The sequence below is a fragment of the Equus przewalskii genome, chromosome 7 (genome assembly GCF_037783145.1).
Source record: "Equus przewalskii isolate Varuska chromosome 7, EquPr2, whole genome shotgun sequence".
NCBI lineage: Eukaryota > Metazoa > Chordata > Mammalia > Perissodactyla > Equidae > Equus > Equus przewalskii.
Window position 1 is genome coordinate 77,931,847 of NC_091837.1, and position 26,140 is coordinate 77,957,986.

Here is a 26,140-nt window from a genome sequence, read left to right on the forward strand (position 1 = left end):
TTAAATTGCAACCTTCTGCCTTCTCCCAGAGCGGCTTATCGCTCTTATCTCCTTTTCTTATTTCCATAGCACCACCACCCTCTAGGTACTGAATAATTTCTTATTTATCATATATCCCCTTGCTAGAATGTAAGCTTCATGAGGGCAGGGATCTTTGCTTGTTTTGTTCGCTGAAGTTTCTCAAGTGCGTAGAACAAGCCCAGATGCATAGTAGGTGCTCCAAAAAGACTCGTGAATAAGTGAATGAAATAAATACTGCATAAATGAGTGAATGAATGACCTAAAGATAATCCTTGATCACGACGGCAGTAGTCCAGAATTTGGAGATTGTAAAATTTGAGTTCTATTCCAGAATCTGCCACTTAACCTTGGCCGTGTCATTTAACCTTTCTGGGCCTCTGTTTGTTCGTGTATAAAATTAGATGGTTATTTATTCATTCAATTAATATCCGTTGCGACACAACCATGGTCAAGAGGATACAAACATGCTTCCTTGCAGAGCGCGGAACTCGGTGGCTTCAAAACTCCCGCCTCTTCCAAGCCCTGCCCACCCGCCCTGCCCATCTTTAGGCTCCTCCCCGAGTCAGAGCAGCCCGCCACCAGTGTAGAAGCCCCGCCTTCTCTCGGCGCAGTCATCCAATGCCCAAGATACACGGCTAGGTGAAAGCGAGGAAGCTTTAGGTGTCCTCTCGGCGCCTGACCAGAGTCGTAAGGAATTCAGTTCCCCTTGGGTAGTCACTTCCCCTAGTTGCCCGTGCGATATTTAGGATCACACCCTCCCCCAAGTTCGCTCGCAAGGGTTGGACCAGGCTCCCGAGGCCCGTCGCTGCCCTCCCAGGAGTCCTGGGTCTTCACTGGACAAGGCTCTCGCCCCTTGGCATTCTGGGAGTGATAGTTTTTTTTCCCTTCCAGTTCCTCCCACGTACACTGGTGGCCAAGACTCGAAGGACTACAATTCCCAGACGCTGGAGCGAGTCGCTGGTCGCGCGGTCCGCAAGGACGCGGGCCTGGTGAGCCCGAGCCGGGCTGGTGCTCCGTAGCTGTCTGTGACACTCCGAGCCCGCGGGCCTCCTCGGCCCCCAGAGACCCCGCCATGGTGCGCGCGGGCGCCGTGGGGACGCATCTCCCCGCGTCCGGCTTGGACATCTTCGGGGACCTGAGGAAAATGAACAAGCGCCAGGTAACGGAGGCCCGCGTTGGGGCGCACCCGAGGGTCGGGACCGGCTGCGACTGCGGGGAGTCGGAGTTTCCCGGGGAGGGCTCCGGCAAGAACGGCGTCCAGCGAAGTTAAATACATTTAACGTGGATGCCAGCACTCCTCCCCTCCTATTGATTCAGTGGTCTTGGATGGAGACCAGGTATACTGTGTTCCAAAGACTCCCCAGGTGATTGCCGTGTGCAGCCAAGACTGAGAACCAATTGTACAGAGCAGTGGTTCTCAAACTGTGGTCCCCAGAACAGCAGCTTCTTGTTTGAAATGTAAATCCTCAGGTCCGCCAGGAAGTTCTAGGGCACGCTGAAGTTTGAGAACCACTGCTGTCAGGGCCGGTCTACACTCTCTGAAGTCCGAACCCTATGAATCCGCCTGGCACATCCCTATTGAGACTTCCTGACAGTGTTCAGCCCCATTTCTCCAGGCCTTGTGCATTTTTAAAAATGTATTTGCTGCATCTTAAACTATATCTAAACTGTGTTTAAAACTGCGTTTAAACTGTATTCATTCTTCAAGAAGAGCTCATAACCCTGCATTATGTCTCAGTGAAAATTAAATTTGGGTGTTTGAGGGAAACGATGTTGTCCACAGCCGTGTGATCTGAGTCCTGGTTCCAAGCTCACTTCAAAAGGGTGTTCTGGAAAGCTAGTAGGGTAAGCTGGTAGGTAGTTAAGATGGCATCTCGATTATCTAATCACACTTGTTCTGAAATACCACCAAAACTGTAATAAAGGGACTTGAAAAGTCATCAGTTACTCCAAGATAGGAAGCCTGAGAAAGGAAATAAGATCCATCAAATCCTAGAAGCTAGAAAACAGATGGAAGTGTGGCAGCTGACAGCTGGAGCCAGCAGTGGGGGAAACTGAGGAATAAGTCTGCACTATTTATGCTGCAGACTCCTCGCAGACTCCTAACAGACTCCAGAATTGGCAGTACCAAGTATCTCCAGAACTGGGGGCGAAGGGGAGGCGGGGCTAAAATAAATTAGATTGGGTGAAAAACTGAGAAGCAGATCCCCTGCTGTCCTCCCCAACTCCACTCAGAGGTCTTCCCCTCCCAGGGAGAGGTCTGGAGGGTAATTCCCTGGAGGGGTAAACGGAAGGTCCTGGAGTGAGGGCTGCCAGGCCTCCTGGAGGATGTGGATACTCTCCTGCGAGGAACAGCATGCACACCGAGGATGGAAAGACACAAGCGAAGGGTTGGGATCCTGAAAAAGGAGTCCTGCCTGTAGGGAGCACGCATGCCGGAAGAGCAGGCAGGTGCGGTCAGGGGGAGGCGATGACTGAACTAGAGATATGGGCGCGGGCAGTTTCAGTTCCAGGGATGATGCTGAGAGTTGCAGAAGGTCGTTGGAGGTGAGAAGGTCCAGGAATTGAGATGCCAGAGTGTTAGGTGGGCCATCCACATGGCTCTTCAGATCACCCAGGGCCACTGCAGGAGTTGTGAGAAGATTGAGGCAGGTACTGAAACGGAGCCACCAGGCAGGACTGTAAGGGTGGATGCTGACATTTTGAGTCATACTAGGCACAGTGGCTTTTGCTCCTACAGCCTCTTGGAGGATGGTGGACATCTGGGCTAACAGTTCACCCACAGACCGACAGGCTGTTGTGACGTGGGCAGGTGTTGCTTTCCTCTTAGTCCCCAGGGGTTGGCAGGTGTGTCAGGCAGCTGTCAGCAAGGAGCACCCTTGTGCTTCAGCATGTGAGGTACAGGGAAGGCCGAGGACAAGTCCTGTGGGTCTTAACTCAGTGGGCTAAGGTGTGTGTTGGGGGTTGGCTTAGAGTTGGATATTGACTCAGGTGGCCTTCCCACTGGGGTTCTTAACCAAAGATTTGTTGTTCATCTTTTAAAACATTTACTGAAAATTTAAGCGTCCAGGTGTTTAAAGTTTTTGTTCACTTTTCAAATGTAATTTCAGATGCAGCGTGGCCTCGTTGCTGAGTACTGTAGGACTCAGAAGCCTCATTTGGGGCCGCTTTGGGCATGGGGCTGAGGACGGGTTCTAGGGGAGCCCCGCTGTGTGTGCCCGGCTCTCAGGTGGGCCCCGCACTCTACACCAGAGCAGGAGGCCTAGTGGTAGGACTTGAGCAGTGGGACCACTCAGGGTTGAAGGTTCTGGAAAATCCCAGAGAGGTAAGTAGAGTTTATCGAGGTTTTCACAAAGCAGGTCCCACAAATCGCTCTGGTTTTTTTCTCCTTTTCTTTCATTGAAGGAGAGACGATATGTGGAAGGCTCATTCCATGGACAAACGTTGAAATCCTACCTAATTTTGCAGTTTGTGAGAGTGAGTTTCATGTCCTAAAATCACAGCTTTGCTTTGTTTGTTTTTTAAGAAGCACACCTCCAGCTTAGGGTTCGTGAGTATTCTGCCGTTGGTTTTCACTCTGGGTTTTGCCTTTTTCGTTCCAGCTCTACTACCAGGTTCTAAACTTTGCCATGATCGTGTCTTCGGCACTCATGATCTGGAAAGGCTTGATCGTCCTCACTGGCAGCGAGAGCCCCATCGTGGTGGTGCTGAGGTGGGTCTTGCAGCCTGTCCCCCTGCTGCCCGTGACCGAGGAGCAGGGTTGCCTTGAGTGAAAGGCTGCGTGACAGCCAAGACTCAGAGCTTTCATTGATAAAGTATTAGAGTCTTCATTATTGATAGTTGTTTTGAGAGTATTTCACTTTCTTTGGCATCTGTTGAAAAATCTTATCTTTTCCAACAGACATTTTAGAGCTTTTATCATGTCGATGCTAATGCTCCAGTGCGATATATTTGCTTTTGTATTTTATTATTTTAATCCACATAAAATGACAATTTAATAATGTGGTATTAGTGCATTATTTGTGTCCAAATTGGTTTTTAAACATAAGTAATTTAAAACCGTTACTTGGTTTTCTTTGTACCAAATAGGCAGGGAGTATGTATCTCCAGTGCCTAGCAGAGTGTCTAGTATTTTTTCAAGCTGCTTCTGTAATACTCTTTTTTTTTTTGAGGAAGATTAGCCCTGAGCTAACTACTGCCAATCCTCCTCTTTCTGCTGAAAGCGGAAGACTGGCCCTGAGCTAACATCGTGCCCATCTTCCTCTACTTTCTATGTGGGACGCCTACCACAGCATGGCGTGCCAAGTGGTGCCATGTCCGCACCCGGGATCTGAATTGGCGAACCCCGGGCTGCCCAGAAGCGGAACGTGCGAACTTAACTGCTGCGCCACCAGGCCGGCCCTGTAATACTCTTGTATTAGTATTCTTTCTACTCTCTTCTTGAGACTGTTACTCTTATAAAGCACAGCCTGTTTACTTTAGAAAAGTTAATACTTTTGTTAACTTGATGTAGCCATGAAGTCATCCAAGGGGAAAAACTTAATCAATTTGAAATTATATAAATAATTTAAGCTGAGTAAATTAAAATTACATGTTTGGGAGCCCTTAGGTGCTTCAGGATTCTTTCTGTCCGATGTGTCCTAGATCGTTGAGTCTTCTTGTGGGTGCGAGTGGAGCCCCTTTGTTTTGCAGGTGGAGCAGTGGGCTGGGGCAGGGTCACAGCTGGCCAGGGCAGGAGCCAAGGCCGGCATGCAGGGTGCTTGGTTCCCAAGCCGGTGCTCTTTCCCTCTACTAGGGCCCGCTGCCACATCATGGGGCTTTAGCCATGCCCCTGGCTTCACCAGGCCACTCTCTTGTGGCTGGCCAACAGGCCCACTTGTAGAGATACGGTGTTTCCAGAAATTTAGGAGCCTTAGGAGAGCATAGATCACAGATGGAGCTCAGGGGACCTCTGATTCGCTGAGTTTCACGCTGTGCTCCAGGAGTGCCCAGGGGTCCAGGTGGATAGGTTAGGAGGGAGAGGGGACCAAGCTCCTGGATTCTAGATACCTTAGCCTTGCTTCACTTATGACAGCTCCACTTTTATGTGTTGTATGTGGTTATCCTTCCTGGTAAGATTGCATCTGAGGGAAGGATTTTAAGGCTGTTTTAAAAAAAGAGGAAATTAATACCCTCAGATTTAGATGGGCCCTCTCACTCAACAGATAAGGAACCTGAGGCCCAGCGAGGCCAAGTCACTTGCATCTCACAGTTAACTTTTGGCAGAGCCAAAACTAGATCCGAGACATTCTGGCTCTCCTTAAATCACACAGACAGTCTTGCACACCAAAATTGGTGTGAAATTGCAGTATCTAGGGACTTTTTTTTAAAACATCCTTTACAATTCTAAAGCACTTTGGTTTGTCAACATAAACTGTTGACATCACGAGAGATGTGTGACCTTGGGGGAATCCCCGGCCCATGAGGAGAGAAGTGTACTTTGATATTAGTGAAACATTTCAAAGAACCGCTTTCCTTGTGGGACGTGATAATGACTCTTGATGCCAGACTGCAGTGACTCTCCTGCCTCTGAGGCTTGTCCCGAGGTCTTTCTAGCTGCAATTCTTAGTTGTTGTCATGGACTAAGATGGTTTTCTAGAGACAGCTTCCTATTGTCTGTCTTCAGGAATTTTGTTGAAAGAGTAAAGATGAAGCAATAGATGAAGAAAACGTCTTAAGAATTGTAGCCGTTAATTACTCTTGAGAAGGAAACAAAACCCTGAAGCAATCATGTTTTATTTTCAGAAAACAAAATAAACTTCCACGTTGGGGGACAAAAAAAACCCTAACTTTTTTCCCCCCAGATGTTTTCTCTCTCTTTCCCTCTTAGTCATGTATGTTGCTAGCCCTCTCTACCTTTTTTATTCAGATTTCCTATTTTTGAATGCTGGATCTATTACCATACTTGGTGTCACTGATTCCACTTAAAAATAAACACATCAGCAGGTACTTAGTGACCAGCCAGTCTCTGTGCACTTCTCCTTGCTGCATTCCGAGCGTGTGATAAGTTTAAGGGGTGTCAGAGCTGGGAGGTATAGGGGGGCCAACTTCTTGAGCTGTTCCCATTGTGAACTCAACATTTTCCTTTAAAGCTCCCCATTTCTTCACTAGTCTGGTTCTTTCTCCCCTTTCCTGCCCTCAACACATTTGCTTATTGTTGGTTACACGACTCCTGCAGTCATATTTCTAGGTCTTATTTGCTCGTGCATTAAAACAAAGCATGACTGTATGTAAAATGAATTCTATTTTGATTATTTCAGCTTCCACTAGATTATAATTTACTTTGAATCCATCAAAGATTTTTGGCATGGGTTTAAACTGGTATTATGTGGGATTATTTATTCACCTCCTCATCAAAACAGTCAACATTTGTGGGGCCTGCCCCCTGGCTGAGTGGTTGGGTTCGCGTGCTCCGCTTTGGCAGCCCAGGGTTCCCCTCTTTAAAGTCCTGGGTGCGGACATGGCACCACTCATCAGGCCATGTTGGGGCGGCATCCCACATGCCACAACTAGAAGGACCTACAACTAAAAAAATACACAACTGTGTACTGGGGGCTTTGGGGAGAAAAGGAAAAAAAAATTAGCAAACAACAACAACAAAAACAGTCAACGTTTGTTAGAATTGGGCTTTTTGTAGAATATGATCGAAAGGATGACGTGCAGGAATCAAAAGACTTGGGTTTGAGTTTTGTCCCAAGCCTCCGTGTGACTTTGGGATCGATCATCCTCTTAAGTGTGGTCTTTGTTTGTTTCTCATTCCTGGCACGAGTGTGTTCATGTCTTGGGTGCTGGGGATACACCATAACACCTAAGAATTGCCCTAGAGTATTAACCAGCTTTCAGAGTCTGCAATTCTGAATGAAAAGAGTAACGTATGTGAGATGTAGGACTTTTTTTAAGGCTAGAAATTAGCGGCTTTTACTCCAAAGAATCCACATTATTCTTGATTCTTTTTTCTCCCTAATACAAAATGCAGAGGGGCCTGCTAGTGCCCTTTTCATACTTACATCTAAGAAGAGACCTTTTCCTTTCCCACTTAGTGTCATCACCTTGAGCGTCAGGAGGAAACCAGCGTGGCCTCTTTTATAACTCATAGACCTACTTGACTATTGATGAAAGTTGAAACTCTAACTGATGTGTTCATTATATTCTTTATGAATTGAAATATTCACCTGGTGAACCCAGGGTAATTTAGATGTGATTTTGTGTTTCTTTCTAGTGGCAGTATGGAGCCGGCCTTTCACAGGGGCGACCTTCTGTTCCTAACGAATTTCCGGGAAGACCCTATAAGAGCTGGAGAAATCGTCGTTTTTAAAGTCGAAGGACGAGACATTCCAATAGTTCACAGAGTAATCAAAGTTCATGAAAAGTAAAGAGGCTTTACTTCTTTTTGGTGGTGTTTTGTAAATTTTTGGTAGACAGTTTTAATAGTTGAGTAAAAAGTAGCGAAAGCCTGGATTATGTTCCTGGTTCTGCCATTTACTAATTGGGGGTCTTCGGATCTGCTTCTTGACTCAGTCTGTAGGACGCGAATGATGATACTTTACCCTCAGTAACTCACACTGTGACGGTTAACGGAACTGACGTTTACTAAAGCACTTGAAAAACTTGAATTGCTGCACAATGTGAGGGGGAATGTAGTGTAGCATAGTATTAATTATTTGAAGGAGTCTCGAAGAAAATCAGGTCCCATTATAACTGGATTATTTTGATATGAGAATTGTTTTCTGAAAGGCAGAAAGCTACCTGTTTCTCTATGTCACTTTGGACCAAGTGGCATTCTCAGAGGTAAAATTAGCCCTGGATGGATAAAATTCCTTTCCCCAGCTCATCCCACAGTTCGGTCCTTGCATATCCTGTGTTAATTCTTGCCCCGCAGAAGGCCTTGCCTCTCCCTTAAATGCCAGGGTAACTTATTAAGACACTTTTTGGGAACCAGAGACAATCACTTCTAGCTCAAATATATTAAGTTCCTGTTAGAGAATACAGTCACATGATTAGCAAAAATGTCACGTTTTATATGCTTGATTATTCGTTTACCTTTATGCTGCTCAGTGTAGCATTTTTACCTGCATGAGTTAGGGAATTAAAGTTAGATATGTATATTTATGTTTTTTAAATAATGGAACATTTCTCATCCCGTGTGTGTGTGTGTGCACCATAATTATTTGTACATTTCCCATTCCATTCACTGCTTCCAGGTGTTCCCCAAAGATGTTGATACTTAAGATATTCCCTTCATTTTATCCTAAACATTAGAACGACTCTGTCAGTTTGTATTAATACCCTGGTACTGCACTAATGTTACTTGATGTCTGCTTGTTAACTTATTTTTTTTTTTAAGATTTTATTTTTCCTTTTTCTCCCAAAGCCCCCCGGTACGTAGTTATGTATTTTTAGTTGTGGGTCCTTCTAGTTATGGCATGTGGGATGCTGCCTCAGCATGGCCTGATGAGCTGTGCCATGTCCATGCCCAGGATTCGAGCTGGCAAAACCCCGGGCCCCCGAAGCAGAGTGCACAAACTTACCCACTTGGCCACGGGGCCGGCCCCTGCTTGTTAACTTACTGATGGAGAAATATGCTCAGTTGTAATGTGACAATACTCTCACTTGATTTAAAAATAATTCCTAAAGATGAGAAATTGTTCAAAGTTGAGGAAATAATGATTGTCTGCAATTTGCATCAATTGTGAGAGACTGCCCGGATTTGTATCCTATTGATTTCCTTGAACGATAGCTACAAATCAGCTTGCTCCTTTTGGTGTGGTTTCAAATCTTTGTGGGCTTTTAATATTTTATCAAATTATAATAATGCATTTTTTCCATTTGCATCATTGAAAGAAGACCCTGTTTATAGCTCTGTAATGCTACAATGTTGTGTTTCTAGTGTCTAGGCCGGCCAGCTCTGGTGGTCTAAGATTCGGTGCTTTCACTGCTGCGTCCTGGGTTCGTTTCCCCATCGGGGAACCATACCACAGTCTGTCAGTTGTCATACTGTGGCAGTTGCATGTTGCTGTGATGCTGAAAGCTGTGCCACTGGTGTTTCAAATACCAGCAGGGTCACCCATGGCAGACAGGTTTCAGTGGAGCTTCCAGACTAAGACAGGCTAAGAAGAAGGACCTGGCCACCCACTTCCAAAAAAATTGGCCACGAAAACCCTATGAGTAGCTGTGGAGCATTGTCTAAGATAGCACGGGAAAGTGAGAGGATGGTGAAAAAAGACTGGGCAGGGTTCCCTCTGCTGTACACAGGGGCGCTAGGAGTCAGAATTGGCGATGTCACTGATAACAAAGTGGAGTCTACAATTAGCAGACTGGATTTTACTCCACTTTGCTCAGTGGTGAAGGAAATAATGCATTAACACTGTCTATTTTGGCAAGGAAAACTAAGTTTGAGGAGATGTAAGAGCACGCTTGCATTTGAATTACTTTGTGCTCCGTTCTGTGTGATCTGGGACCAAGTTCATATCTCGAGTAAAGAGGACTATAATCCATGTTAATAAGTTGGTCCATGGGGACTAAGAATGAAATAGTTGCTGGAAGCTAAGTGTTGCCTTACTGAGCCCTTGTGCTTCGCCAAGCTTTTTGGTTGTCAGGGTAACTTGAATTTGTTGTTTTTATCTTTTTTAAGATGAGCACCTGAGCTAACATCTGTTGCCAATCTTCCTTTTTTTTTCCTTCTTCCCAAAGCCCCCCCAGTACATAGTTGTGTATTCTAGTTGCAGGTCCTTCTGGTTGTGCCATGTAGGATGCCGCCTCAGTGTGCCCTGATGAGTGGTGCTAGGTCTACACCCAGGATCCGAACTGGTAAAGCCCTGGGCTCCCAAAGCAGAGCATGCTAACTTAGCCACTTGGCTACTGGGCCGGCCTCTTAGAGTTTAAATCTTCAAAATTGTCACTAGATTTGTGCTTTAGTTGAATGGTTATCTGTAAGCAATCATCTTAGACCAAGAAACATCAAGTTATCTTTGACTGCTTTTCTAAATGCCCATATCTGACTGTAAAGTGTTGGGTAAACTTATATTTTTCTAATGATGCTTCTGCTGAAAATGATTTTTGAGAGGACGTTGTTTTGCTTTCCAGAGATAATGGAGACATCAAATTTCTGACTAAAGGAGATAATAATGAAGTCGATGATAGAGGCTTGTACAAAGAAGGCCAGAACTGGCTGGAAAAGAAGGACGTGGTGGGAAGAGCCAGAGGGTGAGGATTAACTTTTAAGTTATACGGAACAGTCAGAAACCACAAAAATGTTTAGAAGCAAACAAACTAAATGTATAGGCTAATAGAATCGTTCATTACAAATATTATATGTCAGGAGACTTATAAGTAGTTCTAGTTTATAGTGTGGTGACTAAGTAAAACTCAGCGCTCATAAGGACCTAAAATCTAAAACTGAATGCAAGTTTATTATCTATGTCGTGGGTGGAACTCTATTTTTGAAATAAATCCTCACCTAGAGATTTGTGATTTGTGGATTTGACTTAATTATAAGAAGTCCTCCCAGAGATAACCACTGTGTAACACTTTCCTAGCTGTTCCCTGTGCCTATGTAGGTGTGTGCGCATAGATGACATAATTTTGCATAGAAGAATTTGATTTTTTTTACCCAACAGGAAGTTGGAAATAGTTTTCTCTGTCAGACCTCCATCTCTGTCTTCTCAATGGCTCCATGCTGTTCCCCTGAGCAGCGTAACTTGTTTAACCAGTCAGACCTCTTTTGCTGGACATTTAGATTATTTCCTGTTTTTCACTACTAAAAACAGCCCTAAGATAAATATTTTAATATTCATCTTTGCATAATTGTCCCAGCAATGAGTTCTGCTTCTGACTGACACAGCAGAGAGTATAACCTCTTATTTAAAAGCAAAAAAACAGGTGATGCTTGCCCTCTCTTGGTGACTGTTTTTATGTTGAAGCCTTGTTAGAAATGTCTTTTTTTATCTTATCTAAATCCCACCAGCTGTGAGGCTGGAGCACACTACTTAGCATTTTCTGAGATTCAGCTTGGTTCATCAGATGTGGTGTAAAAAGGCCTCTCTCTGTGCCTTTCCTCCTCTGCTCACCTTTTAACTGTTTTTACTTTGTTGTGTTTCCACTTGCACATCTGTGGGGAGATGAGAGACTTCCAGCTGCTCAGGGCTGTATCTTTAGACACTCTGGTGATAAGCTTTATTTAAGCAAGAGATCCAAGCTGCTGATTTAAATAAGAGTGGAGCGTATGGAGGGTGTGTTACCATGTTTCCCATTAGGGCGATGATTGAGACCTGGGACAGACTGATTACATATTTACATTAATTTTATCAGCATAATCATCAGCCAGCTTCTGCTCTGAACCTTCTCTCTCTGGGATCATAATCACGTTTGGGTGTAAGTTATGGGAGTCACGTTTGTATTCACTGCCCAATAAACTTGTGTGTTACATCTGAAAAGCACTGTGAAATGAAAATGATGATGATTCTTTCAGTTACAGACTAATTATTCCTGTGCTTTAAAAGCTTTCTCTAACAGCGGTTTTTATATAGACTGTCTGAATCTTACTTCTCTGCTAAAAAAATTTAAAACTAGATTTGTGAAAGTTGCCCACTCCGTTTGTACAAGTGGCTCAAAGAATTATTTCAATTCTGTTATGGTGAATGCAGCAGGTGAAGACAGGTGACCTTCTAGCTCAAATCGTGTCTCCTTAGAAAATTGTCCTGGCTGCTGGCTCTGATGCTTCTTCCTAAAAAAACCTTCTGAGATAGGAGGGGATATTGTCCTTCCTGCCCCCATGAGTTGTGTTCCTAAGGAAGATTTGTTTCTTCAGCCTGATATAGTGTTTTCAAATGTTGCTATCATCTTATTACAATTTGTGTATTTCTCGTTTTTTATCTCACAATTTAGGTTTTTACCATATGTTGGTATGGTCACCATAATAATGAATGACTATCCAAAATTCAAGGTAGGAATTTATGTGTGTGTCTGTATTTAAAAAAATATATTGGAGCTTTTGCATGTACAACTGTAAAGATGCAGTCTGTTTAAAATGTTTTGCTAGTTATTTTTCCTGCAGAGTATTTGTAGTTAACTGCAAATTTACATAATCATTTAAATTATTGACACAAATTAATTATTTAAAATAGCTACTTTCGCCTTGTACGTTTATAGTGTGTGTGTTCTAAAATGGCACCTATATATTTGTTGCTTTTTATTCTGGAAATCTGTAAACATACCAAAAAAGTAGTCCAGTAGACCCAGTAATACTTGCCTCCCAACTTCAGTAAAAGTGATACCTATGTATATTTTTTAATCACTTGAAAACAATAGGAAACCTATGCAGGAATGAGTAGTGCGTTAGTTGTGTTTGTTGGGTTTCTGATCTTAGTCCATCAATGTCTTTTTGGGTTTCTAACAATGTCTTTTTTGGGGTTCTAATGTGGCATTGAACATCTCCTTTGGAGAACAAGGCGTGGGGAAGAGGCCATCTTTTGATTCTGTCCTCAGTCCAGTATTGAACAGACTTCATCTGGATACATTTATAGACCAAATTTATCTGTCAACCTCTCGGTAATTTCCCGCTGTGTTTTCTTCACAGTATGCTCTTTTGGCTGTAATGGGTGCGTATGTGTTACTAAAACGTGAATCCTAAAATGAGAAGCAGTTCCTGGGACGAGATGGAAATGAATTCTGTTGAAAAAGAGAAAAACTAATATATTTGAGCTGTTCCACTTTATGTATAAAAGGAAACAATGTGGAGACCTCTTTGTGTTGTCCAAATAAATGATTCATCAGTAAAGCTTATTGTCTTTTGTCCGCTCTGATTTGAATCTCCCCCATCTACCTGCCGCTCCTGGTAGTCCTTCTTAACTGAGCGTGAGGCCTGGGCCACTGCAGGAACCTGGCAGGCCGTGTCTGGGCCTGGCCTGATCGTGGGGACAACACGTAGTCCACATGGTATAGTTGTAATGTCTTAGCTTCAAAAATAAAATTCTTTGCATAACATAATGGCATTTCCAGGGGGAGCAACAGGCCCTTAAAAGGAGATGGTTTCTGATTTATTAAAGTATAATCTGATGCATAACAAAGCCTAAAACCTTTGAAGAAGGAAAGGTGTCATCTGCTTTGTTTTTGTGGCGGGTTGTATCTTACAAAAGTTGGGTAATTATTTGAAACGTGTTTAATAAGGTATAAGAATAGTTGCATACGCCTTTGAAAAACTGCAAAAAGGACAGGAGGGTAGAAGGGGCCTGTCTCTTTCCTCCATCTCCCTTTTCCATTTCTCAGGGAGGTCCGTTATTTTAGTTTCATTTTGTTATATTTGCACCATATGTCGTCCTGCATATGAAATAATGCTTCATTAAACTATCTATCAGGCGCTGGTACCCCAGCCGCTGTTGGGTGCTGGCGATGCAAAGTCCCAGCCTGGACGGAGTTTACGGTGCAGTGGAGGAAAAGATGATGAACTGACGTGGTTTCAGGAGGGGTGGTGCTTTCCACATGGAGGTCAGGGAAGACCTGAGGAGGTGATGTCAAGCAGAGCTCAGAGAAGTGAGAGGGAATGAGGCATGTAAACCTTGGAGAAGAGGTTCCAGTGAGTGTCGAGGCCCCCAGCAGGGAATGTTCTCAAGCTTTATCAAGGATGCAGAACACCTGGCTCTTGTTAGATGCGGATTCTGACCCAGGAGGTCTGGGGTGGGGGCCAAGACTCTGCCTTCCTAACACTCAGAGGATGCCAATGCTGCTCGTGCCCGGACCACACTGTGTAGCAAAGTGTTAGAGGAATAGAAAGGAGGCCAGTGGTGATTTCAAATGCACTCTTGAGTTTTACAAAAAATGTTCTCTCTTCACTGAACAATGTGACATTGACGTCCTTTTGGTCACAACTTACAAATCTACCTCATTCTTTTAGGTTTGTCCAATTCTGAGCTAAGAATTTGGAATCCCTAAAAGTCTCTTAACCACCTATGGGCCTCGAGCAAGTTACCTAACTTCCCTCAGCCTCAGCTGGAGGATAAGAAGCGCATTAGGCCTCCAGCTGTCCTGAGGAACACGTCAATGATTCATTGAACACTTGGCATGGTGCTTGACGTGTGGGCAGCACCAGCTCAATAGATGGTACCTGTGGTTATGTGTGCGTCCTGTTCACTGTAAACCCAGGCCTCATTATACACCTGTCCAGTCACTTGCTGAGTGAGCTCCTGACTTGGTAAAGACAGAGGCGTGATCCATGTGACTTGGTAAAGACGCAGGCGTGATCCATGTGACTTGGTAAAGACACAGGCGTGATCCATGTGACTTGGTAAAGACGCAGGCGTGAACCATGAGGGCAGCTTGCCCTCTAATCCTTTATCACTACTAAAATAGGCTGCTGTGACAATAATGGACCTCATCCTGTTGAAATCAGCAAAGTGAAAGGAAAAAATTTACAGGATGCCTTCTAAAAACATTATTCTCTTGTGCCCTTAATAAACTCTTTTCTTAAGAAAAATAGATTTTTCTTCTCTTAACCAAAAATGGCATTTTAAGGTGTTGGGTCAAAACTTTACTATTTTATCATCTTCCTGGGGTTCTGTAGGAGGTTAATATTAACTTAAAAAGCTCTTAATGTGGCTGAGCTTTTCGGTGATTCTTTGCACGTGTCTAACAGTTTGAAGTAAACTTGACAAAGACACCCAAGAACCTTAGCATTGCTCAGCCAGTACCATTTAATTGTGGCTGGTTAGAAAAAATGATGTCTTCCAGCCTCTTAGATACTGCTGGTTGTTACAAAATGGAAGCAATGGGAGTTAATGCTGGATGGAAGTTCTTTTATCGGAGGGTCTCAATGTCTGGAACACATCAACAAGAAGACCTCAACAAGAACCAGGCCTGTGTCTGAGCAGACAAAATCAGCATGGCGACATCCAAGTTGCTTATACTTTATTTCTCAGGTAAAACCTGCTGGGTGCTTTCGGATGCTTCTGTGACATGCGTTTCTCACATGCTTGGGCAACTGCTTCTCCTCCTCACGGCAGCTCAGAAGCATCAAAGTAGAAGACGTCTGGTGGACCTGGCCAAACGAGTAATACCCACCGAGAAGAGAGAAGACAAAGTGTAGAAAACAGGTGCAAGGATTTCAAGACGCCACCTGGTGTAGGGACAGATGGCCCATGTTTCAGCTCACAAAGGCCTCACAGTGTTGTAAGAGGACACAGTGTTGTAAGAGTGTTGTAAGTGGTGTGTGCTATACTGGGTTTGAGACTGACTTAGGTTTCCATCAAAAGCTGGAAAGTTTCTACTATAGGAGGAAGCTTCGGTGTTTTAAAAAGGTTAGTGGTAGAACCTCTGATTTCCCAACCCCCAGGCCTTAGTCCTGCCCTCTCTCCTTTGGCGATGAATGTGTTGGTCTTATGCAAATACTAGACAAATATGTGTGTGAGTGCATGTGCACATATTTGTTCAAGCGCTCACAGGTGTATGTACACACACACACACACATACTCTGCAATGACCAGATTGTGGGCTCTAAACTGCTGCTCTATAAAAATTTTGGACCTACCACTGTCCCCTGGGCAAATGAAGTGTTGTTGTGAAGTGGAGGAAGTCTGACTATTCTAAGTAAGCAAGGTAGGAATCTTTAAATTCGGGGAAGCAAACCTGGGCGTCTGCACTTTGAAACATTCCCTAGGTGACGCATGCGGCCAGGGTTGAGAACCACTGAGAAACATCTGCACAAATTAATTGGGAGAAAATGTGATTAGAATGCTTGATTGTTCATATCTTCCTTCTCATCTTCGTGAAGTCATTTTCAGACTGCGTGATAGGAAAAAACCAGAAACACACCGTATCCATATGCCACCCTTTTGCCACCGTTTTCCACATCAAACTAATGCTAACATCTCTATTAATAGTCGTCTGGTGTCTGCTTCAGTGTCTCATCTCACAAAGTACCTTTGGCCCAGTGAACTGGACAGTCAGTTTAGCCTCATCCTGAAACTCCAGGCAGAGGTCCATCCATCTGCACCCTTCGGGTTCAGCAGGTTCCCTGGGCTTCCAATGAGAGGCGTGGGGTGGGGTGGGGTGCAGTGGAAAGAGGGATGTGGAGTCACACAGAGGTTTAGGCCCTGCTTCCACCTACTAGATATGTAATCTGTAACTGCCCGGACTCAGTTCCCTTATCTCCAGAATTAGGGTCAAGGTAGGTCAGGAATTTATTAGCTACTTGGTTTTAATCAAATAGAGCTTTACCCTTTCTTCCTCAGATCACTTGAGTTTGAATACTTAGAATTTGTTTCTTTTTCAAGCCTCCCAGCCCTCTTGAACATTCTTCCCTATGATCTTTGGCCATAAAATTCTACGTATATTTTCTCTGAATTGTTAAGTTAGTCTCCTTCCCCACGTTATTGCAGACATAGCCCACGACAGGGACATTTTCCGTTGGAGCCTCTGCTTTTAGCTATACGAAGCTTCAGGAAGATGTGGGGGAGCAGAAGCCCCTCCTAAGCTGGATCTTTCCCCTGCACCAGTTCTGTGCCAGTATGGGCCTGGGATGCTTCCTCCACCTGCTGTAGGGTTTTCTCTGGGCTTCCTCTCCCTTTCAGTCATCAGCCAAACTCTATCCACCACGTGCCTCTGGTCAGGCTTCATGGTTTCCCACAGGAGTCTAGCTTTTGCCATACAGCAGGAATTTTTTTAGTAGACTTTATTTTTTAGAGCGGTTTTAGATTCACAGCAAAATTGAGCGGAAAGATTGGAAATTCCCATGTATCCCTTGTCCCCACAAACGCACAACCTCCCCCTCCATCAGCATCCTACAGCCCAGGAGCACATTTGCTAGAGTTTATGAATCTAAGTTAATGTCATTATCACGCAAAGACCACAGTTTACATCAGGGTTCACTCTTGGTCTTGTACATTCTATGAGTTTTGACAAATGTATAATGACACATGCTCACTATTACAGCATCATACGGAGTAGTTTCACTGCCCTAAAAATACTCTATGCTCTGTCTGTTCATCCCCCCTCCCCACAACTCTTGGCAACCACTGATTTTTTTTAATGTCTACACAGTTTTGACTTTTCCAGAATGTCATATAATTGGAATCACACAGTATGTAGCCCTTTCAGATTGGTTTCTTTCACTTAGTAATGTGCACTTAAGGTTCCTCCATATCTTTTTATGTCTTGATAGCTCATCTCTTTTTAGCACTGAATAATATTCCATTGTCTGGAAGTACCACAGTTTATTTATCCCTTCACCCACTGAAGAATATCTTGGTTGCTTCCAAATTTTGGCAATGAATAAAACTGCTATAAACATCTGTGTACAAGTTTTTGTGTGGATGTGTTTTCAGTCCATTTGGGTAAATACCAAGGAGCATGATTGCTGGATTTTTGGTAAGAGTACATTTAGTCTTATAAGAAACTGCCAAACTGTCTTCCAAAGTGGCTGTACCATTTTGTATTCCCTCCAGCAAAGTGTGAGCGTTCCTGTTGCTCCATATCCTTGTCAGCATTTGGTGTTGTCAGTGTTCCAGATTTTGGTCATTTTAATAGGTGTGTAGTGGCATCTCAGTGTTTTAATTTGCATTTCCCTGATAACATATGATGTGGAACACCTTTTCATGTGCTCATTTGGCATCTGTATATCTTCTTTGGTGAGGTGTCTGTTAAGATCTTTGGCCCACTTTTAAATCAGGTTGTTTGTTTTTTTATTGTTGAGTTTTAAAAGTTCTTTGTATATTCTGGGTAACAGTCCTTTATCAGATGTGTCTCTTGCAAACATTTTCTCCCAGTCTGTGGCTTGTCTAATTTTCTCGACATTGTCTTTTGCTGAGCAGAAGTTTTGATTTCTAAAAAATTTTTTTTGCTGTGGAAGATTAATCACGAGCTAACATCTGTTGCCTATTTTCCTCTTTTTTGCTTGAGAAAGATTGACCCTGAGCTAACAGCTGTGCCAATCTTCCTCTACTTTATATGTGGGTCACCACCACAGTATGGCTGATGAGTGGTGTAGGTCTGTGCCCAGGATCCAAACCTGTGAACCTGGGCCACCAAAGTGGAGCACGCCGAACTTAACCACTATGACACAGGGCAGGCCCCCAGAAGTTTTAATTTTGGTGTGTTTTTTTTGGTGAGGAAGATTGGCCCTGAGCTAACGTTTATGCCAATCTTCCTCTATTTTGTATGTGGGATGCCACCACAGCAGGTCCACGTCTGGGGTCCAAGCCAGCGAACCCCAGGCTTTTGAAGTGGAGTGCAAAAACTTAACCACTACACCACCAGGCTGGCCCCAGAAGATTTAATTTTAATGAAGTCCAGCTCATGAATTATTTCTTTCATGGATCATGGCTTTGGTCTTGTATCTAAAAAGACACCACCATATTCGAGGTGATCTAGTTTTTTCTCCCATGCTATCTTTTAGGAGTTTTATAGTTTTGTGTTTTACATTAGGGTCTATGATCCATTTTGAGTTAATTTTTATAGAAGGTGTAAGATCTGTGTCTAGATTCTTTTTTTTGCTTGTGGATGTCCAATTGTTCCAGTACCATTTGTTTTGAAAAGTCTATCGTTGCTCCATTCTATTGCATTTTTTCCTTTGTCAACAATTAGTTGACTGTATTTATTGGTGTCTATTTCTGGGCTCTCTATTCTGTTCCATTGATCCATTTGTCTGTTCTTTCACCAATACCACATGTCTTGGTTACTGTAGCTTTATGGTCAGTCATGAAGTCAGGGAGTGTCAGTCCTCCAACTTTGTTCTTCAATATCAAGTTGACAATTCTGGGTCTTTTTTGCCTCTCCCTATAAACTTCAGAATCAGTTTGTCAATATCCATACTGCAGGAATTTTGCTAGGTATTTATATTTGGAAAAAACATACAACCTTGCATGGCCATATTCCTTTGTAAGTTTCATCCCTCAAGCCAATCTGTGAGGAAGAATTCCCGCTTTCTTTAAAATCTCACGTTGCTTTTCATCCGCCTTCCCAGATTTATGCATTGGTATAAACTTCTGAGCCTCTCTCTCCCCTGAGATTTACTGGGAGCTTCCTCTGTTATTTTTCTGTTTCACTGTGACATGCCTGGTTTCCTCCAGCATCCGGTTTATCTGTTGTGGCTGGGTACACATTCCCTCTCCCTCTTGGTTATCAATTTCAAGAGCTCTTGATTAGATCAGTGGATTTAAAGCCAGATAGATTGACTTCGACTTCCCACTAAGGAAAAAACGGATCATAACAGAATCAGGCTGCCATTTAGAGCTCCTACCTGGTAGCACTGAGAGCAGTCGATTTGATCTCAATAGCGGATTAAAGGCCCAAAGGGGGCCTGGTGATTCACTCTCAAATTCAACAAGTCATCCTTGAGATGGGACATTTTAATTCCTGCTAGTGCAAAGCTATGTCTCACGGTCTCCCTGCATGCACCGTACAGAGGCCAGATGCCTTTTCAAGTCAACATGGGAAACAAAAATGGAAATCAGCATTAAAAGATCATTTATCACATTTTTATACTTGAAATGTTATGTTTTCTACTTTCTGATTTTTAATGGCTGAGTGACTAAACCGCTGTGAAACATTTTAAAACCAAGCAAAGACCTACAAAAGAGCTTCCTTACAGGTAAGTAGAAAGTTATAGTTTTCCAAGTACTTGCTTGTAACTTGCCCTCTGGCCATCAGGAGTGAGGTGGCTGATGCATTCAAAGTCATGGTGAATCATCTTGGCTATTAAGAAACTAAGTGAAATAAGTTGCTTCTCATGGAAAAATGTTCTCTGTGTCTTTGAGTTTTATTTTCAAAGAATCTCTTGAATCTGGTGCTTCATAGATGACCTCTACGACCACATTCTTCTCATGAGGAGGGTATCTCTTAGACATTTCTAGACTTCCTCTCAGACCGAGATCTTAGAGGTGGAAAATTTAGACAAGAGGTTCCTCATAAGGTCCAAAGAATGGTGGAACTTCTAGGGAGTTATAGATGCCTGATGTTTAACATTTTATGCCTTCTCACTTTCTAAATACATTTTCATGTGGTAAACTGTTAGGTTCAGTAAACAGAACCACTTAGAACAGCTCTCAAAATATTTGACCAGAGGATGAGCTGGGGTTGTCCACATTAACTTCCTCTTTCCGAGAAGTGAAGAAGACAGAACCTTGGGGAACATCAACATTGAAAGGGTGAGTGGAGGACAAGCCCACAAAAATGCACAATAAGTGACTGAAGTGTTTGGCAGAATCCAGGAGAGAGAGGTGATTTGGAAGCCCAAGGAGGGAGAAGTTACTGTAGTCACACGCTGCCATGAGGCCAAGTTAAAAAAGAAAAAGCGTCTGCTAAATTCTCGTTGGTGACCAGAGTGAGTCGGTTTAATAGAGCAGTGGAGGTAGAAGTCAGATTTCAGTGGGGTGAAGATTGAACGATGCCAGAGGCTGATCAATGTTAGCATTTTATTGGGTGTTATATGCACGGCATTGAAGCCAGGCAGCAGTGACCTGGCCCCACCAGCCCTGCTTATTACTCTACACACAGTCCTCCCAGCGTCTTCTCTTTGTTCTGCTTTAATAACCCAGAGACACCTAATGATGCATTTGTCTTCCTAAACAAACAAACAGATGCACAAACTGTCAGTGCACTTGGAGTATTGACATTAACCCAGGGCTTGCCGTGTCTGCATGAAGGCATTCAGGGTCTGGGGAACAGTCCAAAGGGCTGGACCTTCCCACTCTGGGGTTCTCAAATAGTTCTGTCATCATGACAACTATCCTAACTGGTCCAGGAACATTACACCTAATCACTCCCCAAAGCTTTCTCTTTCAGGCAACATTTCATGGTGTGTTTCTGCTGTTGAGTTCTCCTGGAGAGCATATAGCAAGGGCTCTCAAACTTTAATGGGTATAAATAACATCAGAAAAGATTCCTTGGTCTCACTCCCAAAGATTCTGACGTGGTAGGAGGGCCACGGCCACGCCTGCAGAAAAAAAAAATTGTAATGAAAGAAGTAGTCTTCACATGCTCGATTCTCTTTGTGTGAGCTGGGGACCAGCAGAGGCTAAGCGGGGTTGTCTCTAAACGCTTCTCCAGCTCTAATGTTCTATTTCTTCATTCACAAAGGTTTACTGAACATTTACTGGGTTCTGGTCCTTCTTCTATGTACTGGGAATAGAGCAGGGAATGACATCTCGCTTTCATGGAGCTTACATTCTAGTTGGGAAAGAAAGATAATTTAGGGGAAATAAAGCAAAATATGTAGACGTCAGAAGGTGGTAAGTATTACGGAGAAAAAGAAAGCAGGACCGAAGGACAGAAAGTGCTCTGGGGAGTTGTGATGTTAAAGACCACACCTCTCTGAAAAGGCAGCATTTGAGCTGAGAGCTGAAGGAGGTGGCAGAGCAAGGTTGGCAGGGACCAGAAAGAGGGGTCTCCAGACAGAGGGAACGGGGGTGGGGGGTGCGAAGGCTCTGGTGAGTTGGAATTGCAACGAGGCGGTCAGTGTAGCCAGAGCTGAGTGAACTAAGGGTTGAGAAGGAAGAGATGCAGTCTGAGAAGAGACAAGATCATGGCCCCGAAGGCCATTGTCAGGACTTTGGCTGTTATTCTGAGACTGGGAGCCTTGGAAGGCTATGAGCAAGGGAGGGACTGATATAAAAAGACTTTGGGGGCAGAAAAGTAAGTTATAAAAGGAAGAGTGAGGAGACTGTTGCACTAACGCAGGTAAGGAGAGATGGTAGCTTCAAGGAGGGTGGTGACAGTAGGGGTGAAGAGAAATGGTCAGATTCAGGATTTACTTTGATGGGTTTCTATTCCGAAGAGCTTGAAGGAGAGGGTTACTATTTACTCAGGTGGAGAAGATTGGGAGGGGAAATCAGGAATTCCGTTTGGGACATGTGAAGTTTGTGACGCTATTTAACACCCAAGTTCAAAGGCTGAGTAGGCAGTTGGATGCTCCAGTCTGGAGTTGAGGGATGGATTTGAGGCTGGAGACCTACATTTAGGAGTTGTTAGCCTGATCATGCCATAAAAGCCATGAAACTGGGTGAGTTCACCAAAGCCGCGAGTGTAGACTTTTCTTTCTGCCTAAAAAACTTCAACAATTTTTGTAGTGCAGGCCTACTGACAATGAATTCGCTCGGCTTTTATTTGTCTGCCACAGTCTTCATCTGCTTTGATCTTGAAGGATGTTTTTGCTGGGTAAAGAAACCCAGGTTGAACAAAAAAGAAAGGGTCACTGGGGAGATGATGGAGGTGCTGGCTAATGCTATGGAGGTAATCAGCTTGCAACGTCTGAGAATCAAATCAACGCGTTGCACACCTTAAATGCCTGCAATGTTACATGTCAATTATATTTCAATAAAGCCGGAAAAGAAAAGAAAAAAGAACCCTAGGTGGACAGTTTGGTTTTCTTTCACTTCTTTAAAGATGGATCTCCGTTATTTTATGGCTTGCATAGTTTCAGATATAAAGCCTGCTTTTATTATTATCTTTGTTTTTCTGAACATAACGCATTTCTTTCCTCTGGCTGCTTTAAAATTTTTCTGTTTATTATTACTGTTCAGCAACTTGATTGTGATGCTCCCTGACATGGTTTTCCTCATATTTATTCCACTTGGGGTTTGTTGGGCTTCTTGGACTTTTGGGTTTATTGTTTTAATCAAATTTGGAACATTTTCAGCCATTATTTTTTCAAATATTTTCTTCTGTCACCTTCTCTCTCCTCTCTCTTTGGGACTCCAATTGCCTATGTGTTAAATATCCCACAGGTCACTGATGCTCTGCTCATTGTTTTCAGTCTTTTTTCTCTGTGCTTCATTTTGGACAATTTGTATTATTATGTTTTCAAGATATTGATCTTTTCCTCTGTGTCATTTGCTAGTAATCTCATCCAATTGTTTTTTACTTCAGATATTTTGTTTTTCTTCTCTAGATATTCCATTGGGTCTTTTTAAATATATGTTTTATTTCTGCCTATCATTATGGTAATATTTTCCTCTACCTTCTTGAATATAGAGAGCATATTCATAATCGCTCTTTTAATGTCCTTGATATCCATTATGTCTGTCATTTCTGGATCTGAGTCTATTGATTTTTCTCTTCATTATGGATTATATTTTTCTGCTTCTTTGCATACCTGGAAATTTTTTATTGGGTGCCAGACATGTGAATTTTGTGTTGTTGGATGCTGGATTTTGTTGTATTCCTTTAAATCGTTTCTTGTTTTTAAATTTTTTTTTAAAGATTTATTTTTATTTTTTATTTTTCCTTTTTCTCCCCAAAGCCCCCCAGTACATAGTTGTATATTTTAGTTGTGGATTCTTCTAGTTGTGGCATGTGGGATGCCACCTCAGCGTGGCTTGATGAGTGGTGCCATGTCCACACCCAGGATCCAAACCAGTGAAACCCTGGGCCACTGATGCAGAATACACGGACTTAACCACTTGGCTGTGGGGCTGGCCCCTCGGTTTTGTTCTTTTTTTCTTTTTGGTGCTCAGTTAAGTTACTTAGAATTAACTGGATTCTTTTGAGCCTTTCTCTAAAGATGTGTTAGGGTGGTTCCAGACTAGGCCTAATTTAACCTCACTACTAAGATGATGACCTTTCTGAGGATAGTACATAATAACTCACGTTTCCAAGGTCTTTCCACTATGACTGGAGGCAATACAAACTGTGTTAACTCTGTGCTTCAGTGATTATCTTGTCCTTTCCCTGGCATCAAGGAAGTTTTCTTTATGCATATACAGATCAGAATTTGGTTAAAGATTCACAGGGACCCTTTTAAGATCACCAGAGCTCTCACTGTGCAGCTTTCTTCTCTCTAGTACTCTGCCCCACAAATCCTAGTCACCTGGGTCTCTCTGAGCTCTGATTTCTGTCTCTTCCACTCATCAAGATAACTGGCTCCGGTTTGGGCTAGCCCTCCCTGTGCTGAGGCCTGGAAACTGCATCCAGGCAGTCAGTGGGTGCAGCTGTGGGGCCCACCTTGTTCCCTTCTCCGTGGGATCGCAGCCTCGCACTGCCTGTTTGGTGAGTGAAAACCCCTGTTCTTTGCATTTTGTCCAGTTTTCTAGTTCCTTAAAGTGGGAGAATAAATCTTGTTGCTATAAATTCCATTTTTGGCCGTAAGTGGAAATTATTATTTTTTCAATCCTAGTTTTATAACCACCTAATATGTTTTGACTTGTTGAATTTTATGCAATAACTCTGTCCAGTCTAAGTTAGAAATAACAGAAAGTGATTCTCATTCAACCAGAAAATCAATTGTCTGAATAATCATTTGGTAGCTCATAAAATTACCGTGGAAGCTGGAGATCCAAGCTCAGAAGGTGGAAAAACAAAGGGAGGTTAAATTTCCAGAACCTCGAAAAAAAAATTCTGCCGCAGAACAGGCCTATGAGTATACAGGGTCCACCACCTTAGATCACAGGACTCAGGTCCTGTCATCATTAACCATGACTCTGGACAATGTGTGCTGCCAGAGGCATGGCAGCCTCAGCATCGCTGGACACCAGGTGTGGCTGACTTGGCCATATTCTTTTCTTATCTTAACATTTTATCTTACTGACACTTTAAATTATTGATCTCCAATATATTTGGGGTTTCATCAGTTTGAAACAAACTTTTCCTAGGAACCCTCTGAAGTTCCTTGAAAGCAGCATCTGTGGGATCCTAGACGGCTATGTTGTTGAGGGGAGACAAATCACAGGCACGTGTGACTGCAGAGCTGGGTTTCATTCCTCTTACAGAAACTTGGAAATTTCTAGATCCTGGATTTGTGAATCTGGTCTGCCAAGTTCAGCTTCTTCTTGACTCGCATCCTCGGTCTCAGACATGCTTTGTTTTTCTTGCTACTTCCATCCCATGGCAGGTCCGAGGCCTCTTGCTAAGCAGCCCTGTTTCCCGAGAAAGCTGGTTCCTTCTGTCCATTTTGAGTAAGTAGCAGGAGGGCCTGGCTCAGGCTCACAGCTCCTGCTGCCCCTTCTGTTCCCAGAAGTCAGAAGGATTTCCTGAAACAAATAAAGTCATGTTGACACAGGTGGCCTCAGTTCTCAGTCCTGATATTAAGCTATGTGGTCACAAGGTCTCAAGTCTCAAGACCCAACACCAGCAAGCCTGTGGCGATGTCTCAAGGGGAAAGAGATGGGTCAGTGGCAGGGAGCCTCTGTGACATGAGGTTGGGGTGAGAGCCGGTAGTGCAGGGTAGCTAGGGAAGACGGAGGTGGCAACCAGCACCTTCAAAGCCTGTCCCTCTCACCCTTCCTGCTCAGCATGTGTCCTGTGTGTAGTTGTCCCGTTATTCTCCATCATTCACCCACTTGCCCTTTGTGTTCTCAGCACTCTGTTGGCGCTGTGGGGAATGAGCAAATCCAGGACAGTTTCCTCCTCACATAGCTCTCTCAGCTGGCCAGAGCACTTCCCAGGCTGAAGACTAATCTTTTCTCCAGAGTCAGCCCTAAACAAAAAAAAGAGAAAAATCCTTAAGCACCTTTTCTGCTCCACCTCTTAATGCTCTGAAGTCTTCTTAGGTCCTTCGGGGCCCCGGGGTGCCTCTTTTGGGTCTTATACCTTGAGGGCATAGCTCCTAAACTAGTGTACAAAAAATAGTAACTAATAGGGGTTTAATGTCTCCCTCTCAGGAGTATTTACATTTTAGTGGTGAATTTGTAAAAAAGAGAGAGGTCTTCAATATGCACAGGAATGTAACACAAGTTGGGTCATTACAGATACCTTGACAGCTGAGGAAGAAAATTTTTGGGTGCGGAGGAGTGTGAATTCCCCAAGTCTATCGAATCACACGTTTGCTTTGGTTAAACAAGAGGGATAGTTAACTGAGTTTCTGCAGCGCTTGCACAGTTGCACGCGCCCAACTTCTACTTCCTACACCCACTGCAAATTGACTTATGCAAAATGTCCTCCGCCCACCTGCCCTGCCGCCACACACACACACACACACTCACATACACACATGTGCATGTATGTGGTTTTCCATGGGTTGGCTCACTTAAAATTTCGTTCCAAATTGGTTAAATAAAAAAAATCAAGATAACAAATCTGTATCATTCAGGCAACTGGTAGGAACTAACAAAATGAGAATCCCAGCGGGGTCTCTGACAGGTAAGATGTAAAATGGAGATTA

The 26,140-nt window shown here is 43.5% G+C and overlaps 1 protein-coding gene across 4 annotated transcripts; it reads left to right on the forward strand.

The window, feature by feature from the left end:
- Positions 1 to 580: 580 nt before the first annotated feature.
- On the forward strand, positions 581 to 12,835 carry SEC11C (SEC11 homolog C, signal peptidase complex subunit). Of its 4 annotated transcripts, XM_070627798.1 has the most exons (7): positions 581 to 708; positions 913 to 1,180; positions 3,624 to 3,733; positions 7,280 to 7,429; positions 10,144 to 10,263; positions 11,944 to 12,001; positions 12,635 to 12,835. In XM_070627798.1, exons 2-7 carry the CDS (start codon positions 1,094 to 1,096, stop codon positions 12,686 to 12,688), a joined length of 579 nt encoding a protein of 192 aa, XP_070483899.1. In that variant the 5' UTR covers positions 581 to 708; positions 913 to 1,093; the 3' UTR covers positions 12,689 to 12,835. The 4 variants fall into 4 exon arrangements, with proteins under 4 accessions (XP_070483899.1, XP_070483900.1, XP_070483901.1 ...); XM_070627799.1 differs by lacking the exon at positions 7,280 to 7,429 and having other exon boundaries at positions 629 to 708; XM_008524617.2 differs by lacking the exon at positions 581 to 708 and having other exon boundaries at positions 889 to 1,180.
- Positions 12,836 to 26,140: the final 13,305 nt, after the last annotated feature.

What these genes read in the sequence shown, in the direction of transcription:
- SEC11C (XM_070627798.1), top strand. Translation starts at nt 1,094, where the DNA reads ATGGTGCGCGCGGGCGCCGTGGGGACGCATCTCCCCGCGTCCGGCTTG. An exon ending in GGAAAATGAACAAGCGCCAG is followed by an intron (nt 1,181 to 3,623) that starts GTAACGGAGGCC and finishes TTTTCGTTCCAG; the next exon opens with CTCTACTACCAGGTTCTAAA. An exon ending in GTAATCAAAGTTCATGAAAA is followed by an intron (nt 7,430 to 10,143) that starts GTAAAGAGGCTT and finishes TTTGCTTTCCAG; the next exon opens with AGATAATGGAGACATCAAAT.